This window comes from Lichenostomus cassidix, chromosome 4 (genome assembly GCF_008360975.1).
Source record: "Lichenostomus cassidix isolate B80296 chromosome 4, HeHo_3.0, whole genome shotgun sequence".
NCBI lineage: Eukaryota > Metazoa > Chordata > Aves > Passeriformes > Meliphagidae > Lichenostomus > Lichenostomus cassidix.
Genome location: NC_139484.1, coordinates 23,863,521 through 23,877,369, shown reverse-complemented (window position 1 = coordinate 23,877,369; position 13,849 = coordinate 23,863,521). Strand labels below are relative to the sequence as shown.

The 13,849-nt window shown below is 35.3% G+C and overlaps 1 protein-coding gene across 4 annotated transcripts in view; it reads right to left on the bottom strand.

The window, feature by feature from the left end:
- The window catches only part of GSTCD (glutathione S-transferase C-terminal domain containing), a 51,914-nt gene that overhangs the window by 5,094 nt on the left and 32,971 nt on the right, over positions 1 to 13,849 (bottom strand). For all 4 annotated transcript variants that reach the window (XM_085058331.1, XM_085058328.1, XM_085058329.1 and 1 more), the window contains exons 6-10: positions 7,742 to 7,857; positions 7,483 to 7,527; positions 6,962 to 7,090; positions 4,384 to 4,517; positions 2,598 to 2,628 (exon numbers count right to left, since the gene is read on the bottom strand). In XM_085058331.1, coding sequence (XP_084914457.1) covers positions 2,598 to 2,628; positions 4,384 to 4,517; positions 6,962 to 7,090; positions 7,483 to 7,527; positions 7,742 to 7,857 — 455 coding nt within the window. The remainder of the gene's footprint in view (positions 1 to 2,597; positions 2,629 to 4,383; positions 4,518 to 6,961; positions 7,091 to 7,482; positions 7,528 to 7,741; positions 7,858 to 13,849) is intronic.

Genomic DNA, 13,849 nt, shown 5'->3' with positions numbered 1-13,849 from the left:
ACCACAAAAAAATTTCCCACATATTATAAAATAAAATATTATCATCACTTGATACACAAACATTTAAATACATTTATAATATCTTGATGCAAGGATATTTGCTCCCTAGTACAGCTCATTGACATGCAGGTTTCCAGCTCACAGCCTCATAAAAAATATGGAAGCAAAATAAGAACGTGTTATAACACGTTTAGGACTTATACATGTTACACCCAGTCAGTTCAGTTCAAATGTGGCTATTTTTGTAGTACGGTAGATGTGAAAATGTTAAACCCAGATGTGACAACTGGAGAATGGAGAAGAAGGAGTGCCATGGACATTGTGGCACTGTTAGAAGACAAGCATCAGTGACAGGCAGCCTCTCCAGACAGGAGATAAAGAGAGATACAACTTGGCTCTTTTCAACAGCAAGTTCCCAGCTCTGTGGACCAGACCAGAGCCAAGGTAAGTCTTGTCACTTAACCTGAAAATCTGGACTGACTCCAACCCTTGGCTTCTTACAGAGGTGCTCCAGAAAGATAAACCAGAGCCTGTTATGAATACACAGTGATTAAACGGTCACATTCTCGGTTGGCTGAAGTAAGAAAAAAAGCTTTACTAAAATAATGATTAGAAACTGCCTAAAGTATGCATAAACAGTTAACTTACTTACTAGAACACCCACACCTTCAATTCCTATTAAATTTCCAAGGCTGTATTTGCAAATTTATATAGTTCTACTTTCCAATTCTCCTTGTGTCTTGACAGAGTCTCAAAATGTATCACAGTAGAAATCTACAGCTATCATAACCTTATTCCTTGCAACTATAAACTAATGAATTACAGCATAATGTTCTCATCAAAAAAGTTTTGGAAATGCCAGACTTCTGGATGTCTTTTTAGATCTTACTAAAATGAAAGATAAGAGAAATTAATTTGAAATGGGAAAAGGAAGAGGTGACACAGACAATGTCTGGCTAACACATGACAACTTTGGCTGCTAGCCAATAACCTGTAAGAATTTATTAATATGAAATATAAAAAGCCATGCAGCTCGCTGCATAACAAAAGTTATTTATAACTAGGATTATCTGAGGCACCAACCAGCCTAGACCAATTGTATAGACTCTTATGTTACTAAGAGCAGCAATATTTTCTAGCCTTATCTTTGACTCCTGTGCCCTTCTGCAAAAGGAGAAACACAAATAATAAAACTCTAGAGCTTCTACAGTGTTGACAAACCCCATGATTTAAATCTCCATGGATTAACAGATTAAGAAAAAAATTCACAGTTGAATATTTCAATGAATTTTCAGTTAAATGAGATTACACACACTATCTTAATCTAGGCGTCCCTGACTTTGTAATTGTTACCATCTCTCTCTGTACTGTCAACAGGTTTAATAATGCTAGTAAATAAGTTTTTTCTGAACTGAAACCCAAGCTCTTCGTGATTATGTCTTAGAGACATTGAAAGGAATGTTAATCACAGGGAAGAAATAAGGGCAGCTCCAAATCCACCATGCAGCTTTTGTCATCTCAATCTCTGTGCATTTATTACCTGATAACTGAACTTCCCTTACAAGATGGCTGGAGATTTTCTGAATTTTGAAAACTTCCCCTAATTTAGGGATTAAAAAGGATAATCTCTATTTTCCTCCCACATACAGTATCTTTGCACTGCCCACTGTCCCCAAAAGCATTTGGATATTAGAAATATCCTCCTTCACATCCATATTTCTGTTATAAAGAAGTATTCTGCACCTCCAAAATTAATTTCTATATTGTAAACACCAAGAGCCCCGTCCAAGATTTGACCTGTAAATTTAGTAAAGTTTCTACACAAAGTTGCTTCTCTCAAAAGGAAAAATGTTCTTTCCATGCCACATTAAGTGCCTCTAACCTTCAAATTTTGGGTTGCTCATCACCAACTAGTTTAAACTCACAAGACAAAACTTAACAGATCAGTACCAGTTTCCTGCTGTCCCCCTCTCTGCTCTTGTACTTTTCCTCTCCCCTGTTACCTTCACTCTGTCAGATCAGCATGTTGCAGTGATGATTTCTCCCATATTCCTCTCAGATTTCTCCCATATTTCTCCACAGACCCCAGCTCCACAGGGTCAAAAGACACTTCAATATTTTTAAAATAATTTTGAACAACATTTTAAAAACTGTATTAAACATAATACTGTATAAAATTCTTGCTGATCTACATATGCTCTTCCCACTTACTATGTCCAACATTTTAGACATAAATTAGAGGGAAGAATCTAATGCTTATTACAACAGTTGTATTTAACACCTAAACAAATTGGTATCCTGTAATTTTTAACTGATACACGTTGAAGTACCTTAGGAATGGCTCACTTATACATTATGACCAAAAAATGGGGGGTTTTTTTGTGGTGAAATGATTTTGTTTGATTGAAGAAAAAAGCCTTTAAAAATGGATGGTGGAGAGAAAACACAATGACACCTGCACTAATAATGAACATTTCACATAACACATGCCTGTCCTTGCAATTAGAAGATAACCACCTACATTTCATTTGATAAGAAGACCCAGTGAAATGCAGGAAACTGCACATAAACATCTTCCCCCTGCCTTTTTTACATACCTTGTAAGACAAAATTTCTTTGAACTGATGACTGAAAAAAAAAATAGATCAATTCAATTAACATCAAAAGCCAGCAAAGGTAGAAAATAGAAGCAAGCATTACATACTTGAAGACATTTTAAAGAAAACAGCAATATCTGTATCATACAGAGAGGTATTAAAAAATTCCAAAACCCATTACAGTCCCAGTTCACTAGGAAAGGAAAAGTGTACTCGGTCGTGTCTTTTCTTTTCCCTATCATATTATCAATAAAAATTATCTCTTTAAATCATTCTAAATGCTAACACATATTTACTGTTGTTTCCTCACTGTCACAGAAACACTTTCTAGATATATTTAATTATATTCTAGGCATACACATATTTTGCTCATATCACAAAAGGGTTTTTACAATGGAATTGAGTACAGAACACAGGCACTATGGGAATATGGTCAGGCTATAATATTTTATGACCATATAGCATAAGGAAAAAAAGAAAAAGCAAACCCTAAACTGTAGCTCAAGCTCAGGTTGGTAATTTTTTCATAGACTTGTGATGTTAAGATTCAAAATCATAGCAAACACAAACATTCTTGCAACATCTACAGCAATATAAGTTTTCTAAGTGATCATTTCCTGTCTTTGTGGTCAAAAAACATAGCTGGTTAAAAGTTAAACCTTATCCATCCTATTTTAAAACAAGCCAACTGAGAAAAGCTATATGCCTGCTGATTTTAGAAGGCTAAGAATTTTATTGCCTCTTCCTTAGAAGATTTATTTGTTTTATTGTGTTACAAGAGAAAACATAAAGGAACATACACAGATGGAATAGTCACATTGACTAAGAAAACATTGTTAAATGCAAAGGTTATCAAACTAACACATTATAAATAGTCTCCACATACTTCTGTGTCAGAACACTTTGATATTATATGAAAATATGAGAAATATTTCAAATAAACACATAATATCTTTTTAGATTTGTTGATTCCTTTTAAGAATGCCTGTTTCAGTTTCTTATTTTAGAAATATTGACTTAAGACATTGATGTAATTCCTAGTAGAACTAAATCTAATTCATCTAGGACATCCAAAATGCAAAACTCAGTTTATGGAGAAAAAAAAAGCCAACCAAAACACAACCCTTTTCCCCCACCTAGTTCTGAATCAGAAGGTGGTTTAACCTCTCATGTTCTGCCACTTTATGCTTATCTTTTATATTTTATTTATCTCAAAAGCATTAAAATTCTTAAGCATAAGACGTATTAGTATCTCCCACATGGCAGATTTGAAGAAAAAATATGTACACAATCCATTGAAAAAGTATTAAAAATATGAACTGAAATACAGGAGAGCTTATCTAGTTGGGAATAAATCAGAGGAGTTTCACAAGCAGTAAACTGTGGTATAAAGCAGACCCATTTCTTTAAACTGACTGCTTACATTTTCCTCCAACATTAAAATGTCAATTCCCCTTCTTAGAGTAATTTTCATGAGTTTTCTATTAACTTTGTGATTTGAAGGTAAAAGGTCTGCATATTACATACTGTATTTACTAAGTTGATTGTATAAAGTCTTCTGAATCATGAATACATAAATTCAGAAAAAAAATCATCCAGGAATTACCAATCTGTCTCCCTTTCAGGAAGGGTTGACAAACAGGAGGAAACAGTTTCATTCTAAATGTGAACCAGCTTAGCCTGGTCACTCCCAATGACCCTCAAGTGTTTAATTCTATACTGTTTTAGGATTTTCTCCTTCACTTAAGTTGATATTTTAAGGCTTATCTTGCCAGCTTTAGTTTACCTTCGTGGATATTTGAACTTGACTGTGTTTTGAATGAAGCCATAGCAGCAAGGGGAGACGACAAAGGCTGCCCGAGCCCTGATGCAGTGTTCAATCACCATGTCTGTGGCCACCCCACAGGCATGCAGAGCCACCTACAGCAGGAAAAACACAAGGAAACTGAGAAAATTCCTTACAGGAACATTCCAAATACAATCCTATTCCAGCATTTTTTTGGTTGACTGAGTTACTTAAAATACATGAGAAAGTTTTTGCAACTAAAGCTGTTATACCAAAGGCCTGCTCCTTAATTCTTTGGTTTTTCATTCCTCTCCTTCATATCTATGTGGAGGAAAACTTATGGTTTATTCCATTAACAAGGGAAGCATCAACATTGAAGAAGGGTCACTCACCAAAAGCACTCAAAAGGCAGGTGCACTTCATTGTGATATCAAATGGACTAAAATCAAATCTCCAGAAAAATAGTAGTTGTGGGACACAGAGCAACAGAAAAACTACTGTGGTGATTTGTCAAAAAGTCTTTGTCAAACAAAAAGGACGTAGTAATACAAAGAACTATGTCAAAACCAGATTTCAGCTAAGCAGTAAGAGAAGTAGCAGATATACCTGAAGGTCACATTTAGAGGAAAAGATAATGCACAAATTTAGACAATTTGATTTTAAACAACTGAGTTAGAAAACAAACACTGAAGCTGGGGGAGGCATCAAATACGACTTGCCCTCATTTAATTTTTTCTCTCCTTATTCTTTTCTTTCTTTTTCTTGGTGAAGGACTCTTCAACTAAAACTAAAATAACATTTGATCACAACTACCTGCAAGCAATGACGTGTTTGCACAACATACAGGCTGCACCCAAATTCCTCCTGCTCTCCTACAGAAAGGCAAGTTACTGTAGTACTCAATACATTGCAAGGGAAGGCAAGCAGCTCTCTCCTATCTATACTTGGGATGCCAAATAGCCACTGAAATGTGGAATTTTTCTCTGCCTCTTCCCATGTGCTCAGTACCTCAAAGAGTGGGCCTGGTGCATACTTAAACTAAGGACATTTTTGAGGCACATTTTTGATTTTTTGCAGCAGTGTGGATTTATAGAACTACACTGCTTTGCTTTTTGTTCACTGTAAATTTAGGGAAGAGTTTTAAAAATGCACAGCTCAGATTGCAGGGTTCAAAGCTGCTTTTCAAGGTAGAGCAACTGGAAGATAAAACTTTGCTCCCAGATATAGCTTAAAACAAAGTCTTTTTTGTTTGCAGTCTTCTTGCTGTAAGCTCAGCTGAGGAGACCATTAATCATCAACTGAACTGTAATAGCATACTGATGGAAACAAATATTCTTGTCTCAAGCAGCACATTAAAAAATTAACAAGAAAATAATTTCACAATTAAAGTTTTCTGCTCATATGAATTTAACAAAAAAATAAAACTAGCTTAACATCAGAAATAGATTCTTAATGTCTCAGCTATCAGATTATCATGGAATGTAATTTTAGTTATTTCCTCATCTATCCAAGTAGAAAACAAAGATCTCTGCTTTGCTTGCACATTTGAAAAAGAAACCTTAAAGCAGCAGCAGGTAAAACCAGAAGCTTTGCTGAGACTGTATGACCTGTTACACCAACTGATTTCTTCTTTGGCTTTCTGAGAACCCATTTAAGATAAGAAAAAATCCCAAATAAAATAAAGACAAAGCTTTCTCAGGATATCCTACATATTGAACTCAGTATCTGAAACAAAATATAATGTGAAGAGTAATGCAGATATTTAGAAATGAAGTACTGGAAATGAAGAATTTCTAAGTGAGCTCTTCTGATGTATACTTCAATATCTTCCATGTCACAAAACTTGAAAGAAAAAATACAATACTTTTTTTATTAAGTAAAAACTTCACAGGGTTAACATTGTATTAACCTTTAAAGTAGACCCCCAAAAATTAAAACACGAATTCCAATGATCACAAAATTGGAGACTCATTTCACAAAACAACTACGAACATTTTACACACACAATTCAGTAAATTATTCATGAGATCCTAATATTTTGAAATAGATCTCTAGCTCACCCTGAGATTTATATGACAACATAGCACAGAAAATAAAGCCAGAGAATTGGAAATTTACACTTGGAAGGACTGAGCTAAAGCCATTTATTCTCTCCTCTTTCTTCTGCACTATATTTCTTTTCCTCTCTTAAATAAACCAATCAAACCAGTTAAATAGCACTGTTCATGTACCATAAACCTTCAGCATTAAGCATCCTCACCTACAGCCAAAACAGGCTTTTAGATGGATGATTTAAAGAACAATCAGTCTTGCATGGAAAACTTACACCTTGCAACAGAGGTTCATATTCCATGAATAGAATAAAAAACTAGAAGACAGGAACATTTACAGAGTTACAAAATACTATTTATGCATTATTCTTCACTAGGGCTGCAAAATTCTAGACAGAACATTAATCTCATTTACTTTCATGGTCTGTAAGGACACACAGAATTTTCTTCTCTCATGTATTTCAGTTGTTACAAGAATAATTAATCAGACATGTAAGTTTTGAAGTGGAAAAGTTATAATCACTTACCCCAATGTTGAAAGTCCCATTAAAATAGTCCAAATTTGCCTGAATGAACCAAATGTTTTTTAAACCTAGTTCATCACTTCTGTCTTTAGCACGGATCAGAGACAACTCCTTATTTTCTATGAGTACCACCTAGATTTCACACACAGGAGAGAGGAAAGCAAAATAATACTGAGAAACCAAAGTACAACATTACCAAGTAGAAAACTTTGTAATTTGTTAAGAAAACCTCTGAATTACTTGTGGCAGAGTCTGAGATCTACAAAATGACTAGCTAGAAACTCAGTAACAACCCAAGGTATTTAATACTAGCCAATATTAATTAGTTTGCAAATATTTTATCTTTTCCTCTAACTTTTGTCTTCTCTGGAAAGCACCACACAGATTTGACGATTATGGTAAAAATTTGCATGTTTCAAACCTAAGTCCTCTGCTGAGACAACTGTGACTTCTTAAGTGTCCTCCTTACCCTACATACACATTTTTTAAAATTATTATCAGAGATCTTTTTATGGAGGATTTACCTGACATGATGGCATCATATAAGCAAGAACAATTCCAACATGGCCCTGTGAAAAAAACAAACAACAAAATCTGAGCCACTTTTCAGTGTTCCCTATTGTTCACTCACTATATGAGCATCCCCATACCAATGAGAGAACCCTTGGAAGCAGCTAAAATTTCAGCATTTGCACTTCTGCTTTGCTTTGTGCAACAACTACCTAAAACTGCAAAGATGAAAGCTGAAAGAAATTGTACCACATAAACAAAAATATACATTACCCCTCCACTGCAAAAGTCCACAATCACGTCTCCAGGCTTTGCAAGCTTTGTCACAGCTGCTACCAAATTATTCAGTTGCTGCTGCTTCCTGAGCGCCCGGTCTCTAGACATCTTTCCTGAGGATGACAGAGAAAATGCCTAAGTAGTGATCAGCAGTTCTCAACACCGACAATTTTACATGGGTAACTGCAAAGCTCTGCAAATGCAATTTATAGCTGAGATTAAAACTGAGTGGAACACTTGGGCATCTCAATCCACTTCTAGCTAAATTCATATTTAATGTATTAAATATTTGGTAGAGCCTTCTCCAAAATTAACTTTCTAGTTGTTGCTGTTAATGTATCCTTAGGAACTAACTCACATAAACTTAATGTAAAGCAAACTGGTGTAAACTCTGGCCTAATTATACTCCAATCCTGTGATCCATGCCCAGAAATAGAGCTCAAACATTCACAGTAAGGCTGCCAAAATGTATCCTCATTTACTACATCTATATTCACAATCTTTAAGCATTTGGGTTTTGAAAGTGGAACTCTTTCTACTGACAACTTTTACTTTTCATAATAACCAGCCCTATTTATTTAAATGACTGCATGTGCAAGGAGGTACTTCTCAAAGTAACTATTTCTACATAGCAACATCTGGCTTTCCACCACATTTGTAACAACCAGAACTGGTAAAACTATTAATTTCTTTCAAATATGCTTGGTAAAGTCCAACATGGAGTTGCTTCAGATATAATGAATTTGTTGAGTCAGCACTTACGTATTTGTGAAGCTGCATTTTATCTCAGTGGGGCTGAGTGCTGACAGATCTATTAAAGACTCCTTTTGTTTGTTCAGAAAGCAGAGTTTGACATAGATATTGACAGTTCATCTTCACAACAAGAAAAAAGTACTGAAACAACTCTTATGAATGAGTTGTCACAAACGAGAGTACAGTGTACCAAACAGTTTCAATGTTTTGTGAAATATGAACAACTTTTCTCCTACTTGGGAGCACCACACAATATTTCAGTATGGGCACTCTTTCATATAAAATTCATTAAATTTGCCTATTAAAAATTTGTGCTTCCCAGTACTGGGGCATAGTTTAGAATAAAATCCACAAATCAGTTTTGTAGTAACCACAAATTCCTGGTTACTACAAAAACTGTTCAAGTCTCATCATAATAAATTTTATTTATTATAAAGTTTGTTTCAAACTGTATCCCGAAAATAGGGGGGTGGGTTGTGTATTTTATCATGAGTAACACGTCACTTTACAAATAAACAATCAATTTCAACAAACTCATCAGACGGAATTATCACTACATCGCTTTAGACAGAATAAGAAAAAAAATCACTTGTCAAGATGTTACATTCTACACTATCAGGGCAGAGAAAAAATTGTCAAGAGAAGGCAGAGGAAGTAGGGTAGAGTTCATTCTGCGCAATTACTGAAGACTTTTTAAAAAACAAATAAGGACATTTTAAAAATATATTTCTAAGTCACTGCATGGTGACACATTAAGATTTGCACTACTGATATTTCTGAGTGGAAATTATTAGGTTGAACACCACCTCCCCAGTTATCAGCTTTGTACATCTAAAATAGTGCACTTTATAAAAATAAAAACATTGCTACATTTCAAACATTTTCACACTCTGTGAAAGTCACCATAAAGAAGAGTCAGAAAAAAAAGGCTTTCCAATAATGGATATAAACCCTTTAACACATTATGCAAAATGTTGAATGCATTTCAAGGAACCAACTCTTACCATAAGTAGATCCTTGGAAAAACGTTTGATGAAAGACTGTACTGGAAACCCTAATTCCTTGTGTGCCAAGTATCAATGTGAAGTGCTCCATAGCTATTTCCATGCTTTCATTTGATAATCTTATGTTCAGATGTTCTCAACACCTATAGTTCTAACTGTAGCCAATGAAGAGGCAAGAATTCCAGCAAGTGCAAAATGAAGTATTGTCACTATGTTTGAGCTAAAAATTCAGCTTCTGAGGCCAAGCCTGTAATTTCTTAGGTAGACAGGTATTGTGATTATTAAATACCTAGAAAGTCCTACACCTAGACCCAACACAAGTATGTTCTCTGTGTACATGTAAATGCATGTACATTCACATACTTGCACACACAAACACAACGGATTGTTTGAGTTGTAAGAAGGAGCAGTTGTCCTGAACACAGCTTTAATCTCACTGAGACTACCTGAGTAACAAATTAAAGGAATCAAGACAACTAATTCATGTTTGTCTGCTATATTACCCACACTTGAAATACAGATGTAGTATGGGGAGCACACGTAACAGGGACTTCCATCAGGGTAGTACAGGCTACTATTGGGATTTTTTCATCAATCAACATATCTTATTAGTTTTGTTTTCAGATTCAGCTAAAAACAGAAAAACAAGCTTTTCAAAAATGACAAAAGACTAAACAGAGGATTTTGTTTGACAGAATTCAGTATGGACTTGCCCTTTTAACCTCAAGACAGCACACACAGAAACCCTTAGCTAGAAATACACTGTGATGATAAAAGGTCCCCTCTCGTCTGGGCTTGAACACAAAACCTGCCTCACAAGCTTAGGTGGCTTCATTTACATTGCAACTCATTTTTAATAGGGGTTGGTTCTCACAAGCATTAGCTTAAAGAAGAAACTTTGACCTTCACAATTTTTTTTAATTTGGTGAAAATAAGTAATGTAAGTACTTAAAGCTCATTCATGGTATGAAGTTATAAGCTGCCTAAGTGAAAAGCCCTCAGAATTCAAGTCTTCCTGGGTTCAAGTAACTGTCACAATTAATTTACTGGGATTTCTTGTAATTTTTTTTCTTGATAACTTTTGTATCATTCTTTTATATCCACTTTCAGCTTCAATCTTCTTATGACAGGGACCAGGAAGACAATTTTTGTTTCCAATCCTGCCTCTCAATAGGTATTAACACAAATGTTCTGAGCCATTTTCCTGCGCTACACTGAAGGACAGAACACAAGTGTCATGCCTCAAACAGCAAAAAAATCCATGCATGCAAATGCTTCTACTTCCTTATCTACCTTCTCTGTTCTTATTCTCCAACACTAAGGTTTTCCAAAGAGTTCTGGGATTTATTAGTATTAAACACAACTCCCGAAAACACTATCAAATTTTCATACTGTGCAAAACTAGCAAATAAGAGTCTAGAATCCCTGAAAATCAAAAAGTAACATAGTAACATGTCTCCTTAGTAAAAACAAATCCACAACTTAGCAATCAGTTGCCCTCATGAGTATTAAATTAGTAAGAAATAATTAAAAAAAAAATTACAGTATTCAAAAACTCTGGATTTTAACTCTTCATAGTCATCAACCAACAAGGTTTATCCTCCATTACTGTGTAGGCAATAAGTAGTAAATATTCCCTTGAAAGATGGATAAAATCAAGCTTGAATCAATAGGCTTTTTGTCCACTCTACCACTGTATTTTGAGCTTGGTAGTCAGAATTACAGAAACACAGCAACAGGTAATGTGGCCTGTAGAGATTGTTAGTTAGCACAGCTAACTAGTCCTTCATTCCAGCAAACAGGCAAGAAATTCAACTAAAACTTCTGTACCTAAAAATATTACAGCTCACTTTGCATTTCACAAGGGCTGTGATAGTAAACAATGTTACTGGCTGTCTTCAAGAACAGTAAGAGAGAAAGTAGTTTGAAATTTAGCCCTACAAGGCAAAACTTTGAAGAATGTGACATTTTCCTATAACACATTCAAAGGTGCCCCTAAAATTATTTGCTCCCTTCATAAGACCCCAATGAACAGATTGCCATTCAGTCCCAGAAAGATTAATTTTCGATAAATGATCACAACAAAAATATTTTATTTGGCTTCACAAATCCAACATTACTGTTAATTCAGCCCATGACAAGAAGAACTTTAAAGTTGCTGTGGCATTCAGAGGTCTTGCACTTTGGCACAAATAAATATTAACTTTTCAGAAGGCAAAGCCCCCTTTATTTTTGTATTACCTTGGTCAGCATTCAAGTTCATATAATCCTTTAGTCCTCAAATAATGCTTTCATATTTCTCATGTTAAACTTGAAAAGTCAATAAAGGATCTTAAAAGAAAAAAAGACAAACCAAATATCACCTCTAAGAAATTAACCCAGTTCAGCTTTCAAGTCCTATCACAGTACATCTGAACACGCAGCTACCAGCACGTACATATCACACAGTATGTGCATTCTCCTATTCCATATAGTAGGATTGCTGTTGAGAGAGAAGTTGAACCACATCCTGTATCGGGACTTGAATACCTCCTCATTTATATAAATCTGTCCACTTAAAAGCAAAACTGTTACATTCTTATGATTTCAACTTTGGGAATAAAGCAGATTTTTACTCCAGAGCAGCTATAAAACAATTAACACCACAAAATGACCCTGACCAATTCCTTATGGCAACTTAGATTGTAGAACGACACTGACATTGTCAGGCTCAGTTTAAATTGTTTTCCTTATGTTCAACTCCCTTATAGATGTGAAATAATTCAGTCTGGCTGTTTGAGTGATACTGGACTAAAAAGTATCTGTTGCTGGAAGTCTGCCTCTTAGCTACAAAGAATGTACTTCTTTACTATCTGTATAAAGCCTAAAGGTCAGACTTTGAGCTCTGACATGAATGCAGAACTCAAAGGCTAGCCTCTAACAGAGCACATTTAAAAAGGGATTTTGTATATTTGGTTTTCCTGCTTTACTTTGACATAAAGGAAAAGTAATTTGTTAGCAATAACCTTGCACCTTCATCTGGAGAATATTCATTTTCTTTTCATTGTTAAGTAAATTATTAAGGTAGATCTCAAAGTGAAAAATAAATTTGAGTCCACAGAAAAAAGGAATTCTGATCCAGACCAATGCTAAAATAAACTACTTGTCATGTTAAAATCACAGAATCATAGAATTATAGGTTTGGGTTGGAAGGGACTTAAAGATCCATGGGGCAAGGAGCTATTCCTACTACACCACACAGCTCAAAGCTCCATCCAGCCTGGCCTTGAACACTGCCTGGGATGGGATACCCACAACTTCTCTGGGCAGCCTGTTTCAGTGTCTCACCACCCCTACAGTAACAAATTTCTTTCTAAAACCTAATCTAAACCAACTTTCAAGGTAAAAGCTACTCCCCCTCATCCCACCCCCACATGCCCTTAAAAAATGTCCCTCTCCAGCTTTCCTGTAGGCCCCCTTCAGGTACCAGAAGGTCTCCTTGGAGCCTTCTCCTGGCTAAACAGCCCCAGCTCTTCCAGCTTGTCTGCAGAGGAGAGTTGCTCCAGCCCTCTGAGCATCTTCGTGGCCTCCTCTGGACTTGTTCCCACAGGTCCATGTGCTTGTTATGTTGAAATTTTAGAAGCTCATGAAGATATAAAATAGACTGAGAAGTGAGGCTAGAAACATTCAAGAAATGCAAAACCTGTTGAATTTAATCATAAAAGTATTTCTTACAATATGGGACACTGGATCTGCTGGAAATTACAAAGAAAACAACATCAAATTATCAAAAAAGTTTCACTGCTTTTACATTTGCCACTCCATCAGTTCCTTTTAAAATCTAATACAATTAAGTTACACAGTGGGTGAATCTTCAAAATCACTGTTATTTAAAAGTAAATGGAAACATTTAACTCTGAACAGCTTCATGAAATTTTAAAGTAGGTATTTAAACAGCATTTTCATTATGTTGAGATATTTCTCTATTATGCTACCTGGAGCAATGTAAAATTCACATTTTGGAAGGCCAGGGAAGAGAATCAGAAACAAACAAAAAAAAACCCCAACAACAACAACCCCCCAAAAAAACCAACCAACCAAACAAAAAAAAAAACCAAAAAAACCCACCAAAAACAAACAAAAAAAACCCCACCAAAAACACAACCACATTGTAGCATCACTAAGTATCAACTATTTCAGCAGCCAAAGCTCTATGCCTGACGTTTTCTTTTTATTTAGAGAAAACTACAGCAAACCTTAACTTTTTCTTTTTCATTCTCCTCATCTTGTTGCTTGACTAAGACCTTAGCCCCAAGGTACACCCAAAAGGAATTTGTAGGTGGGAAAGTATATGCTTTCTGGCTCTGTA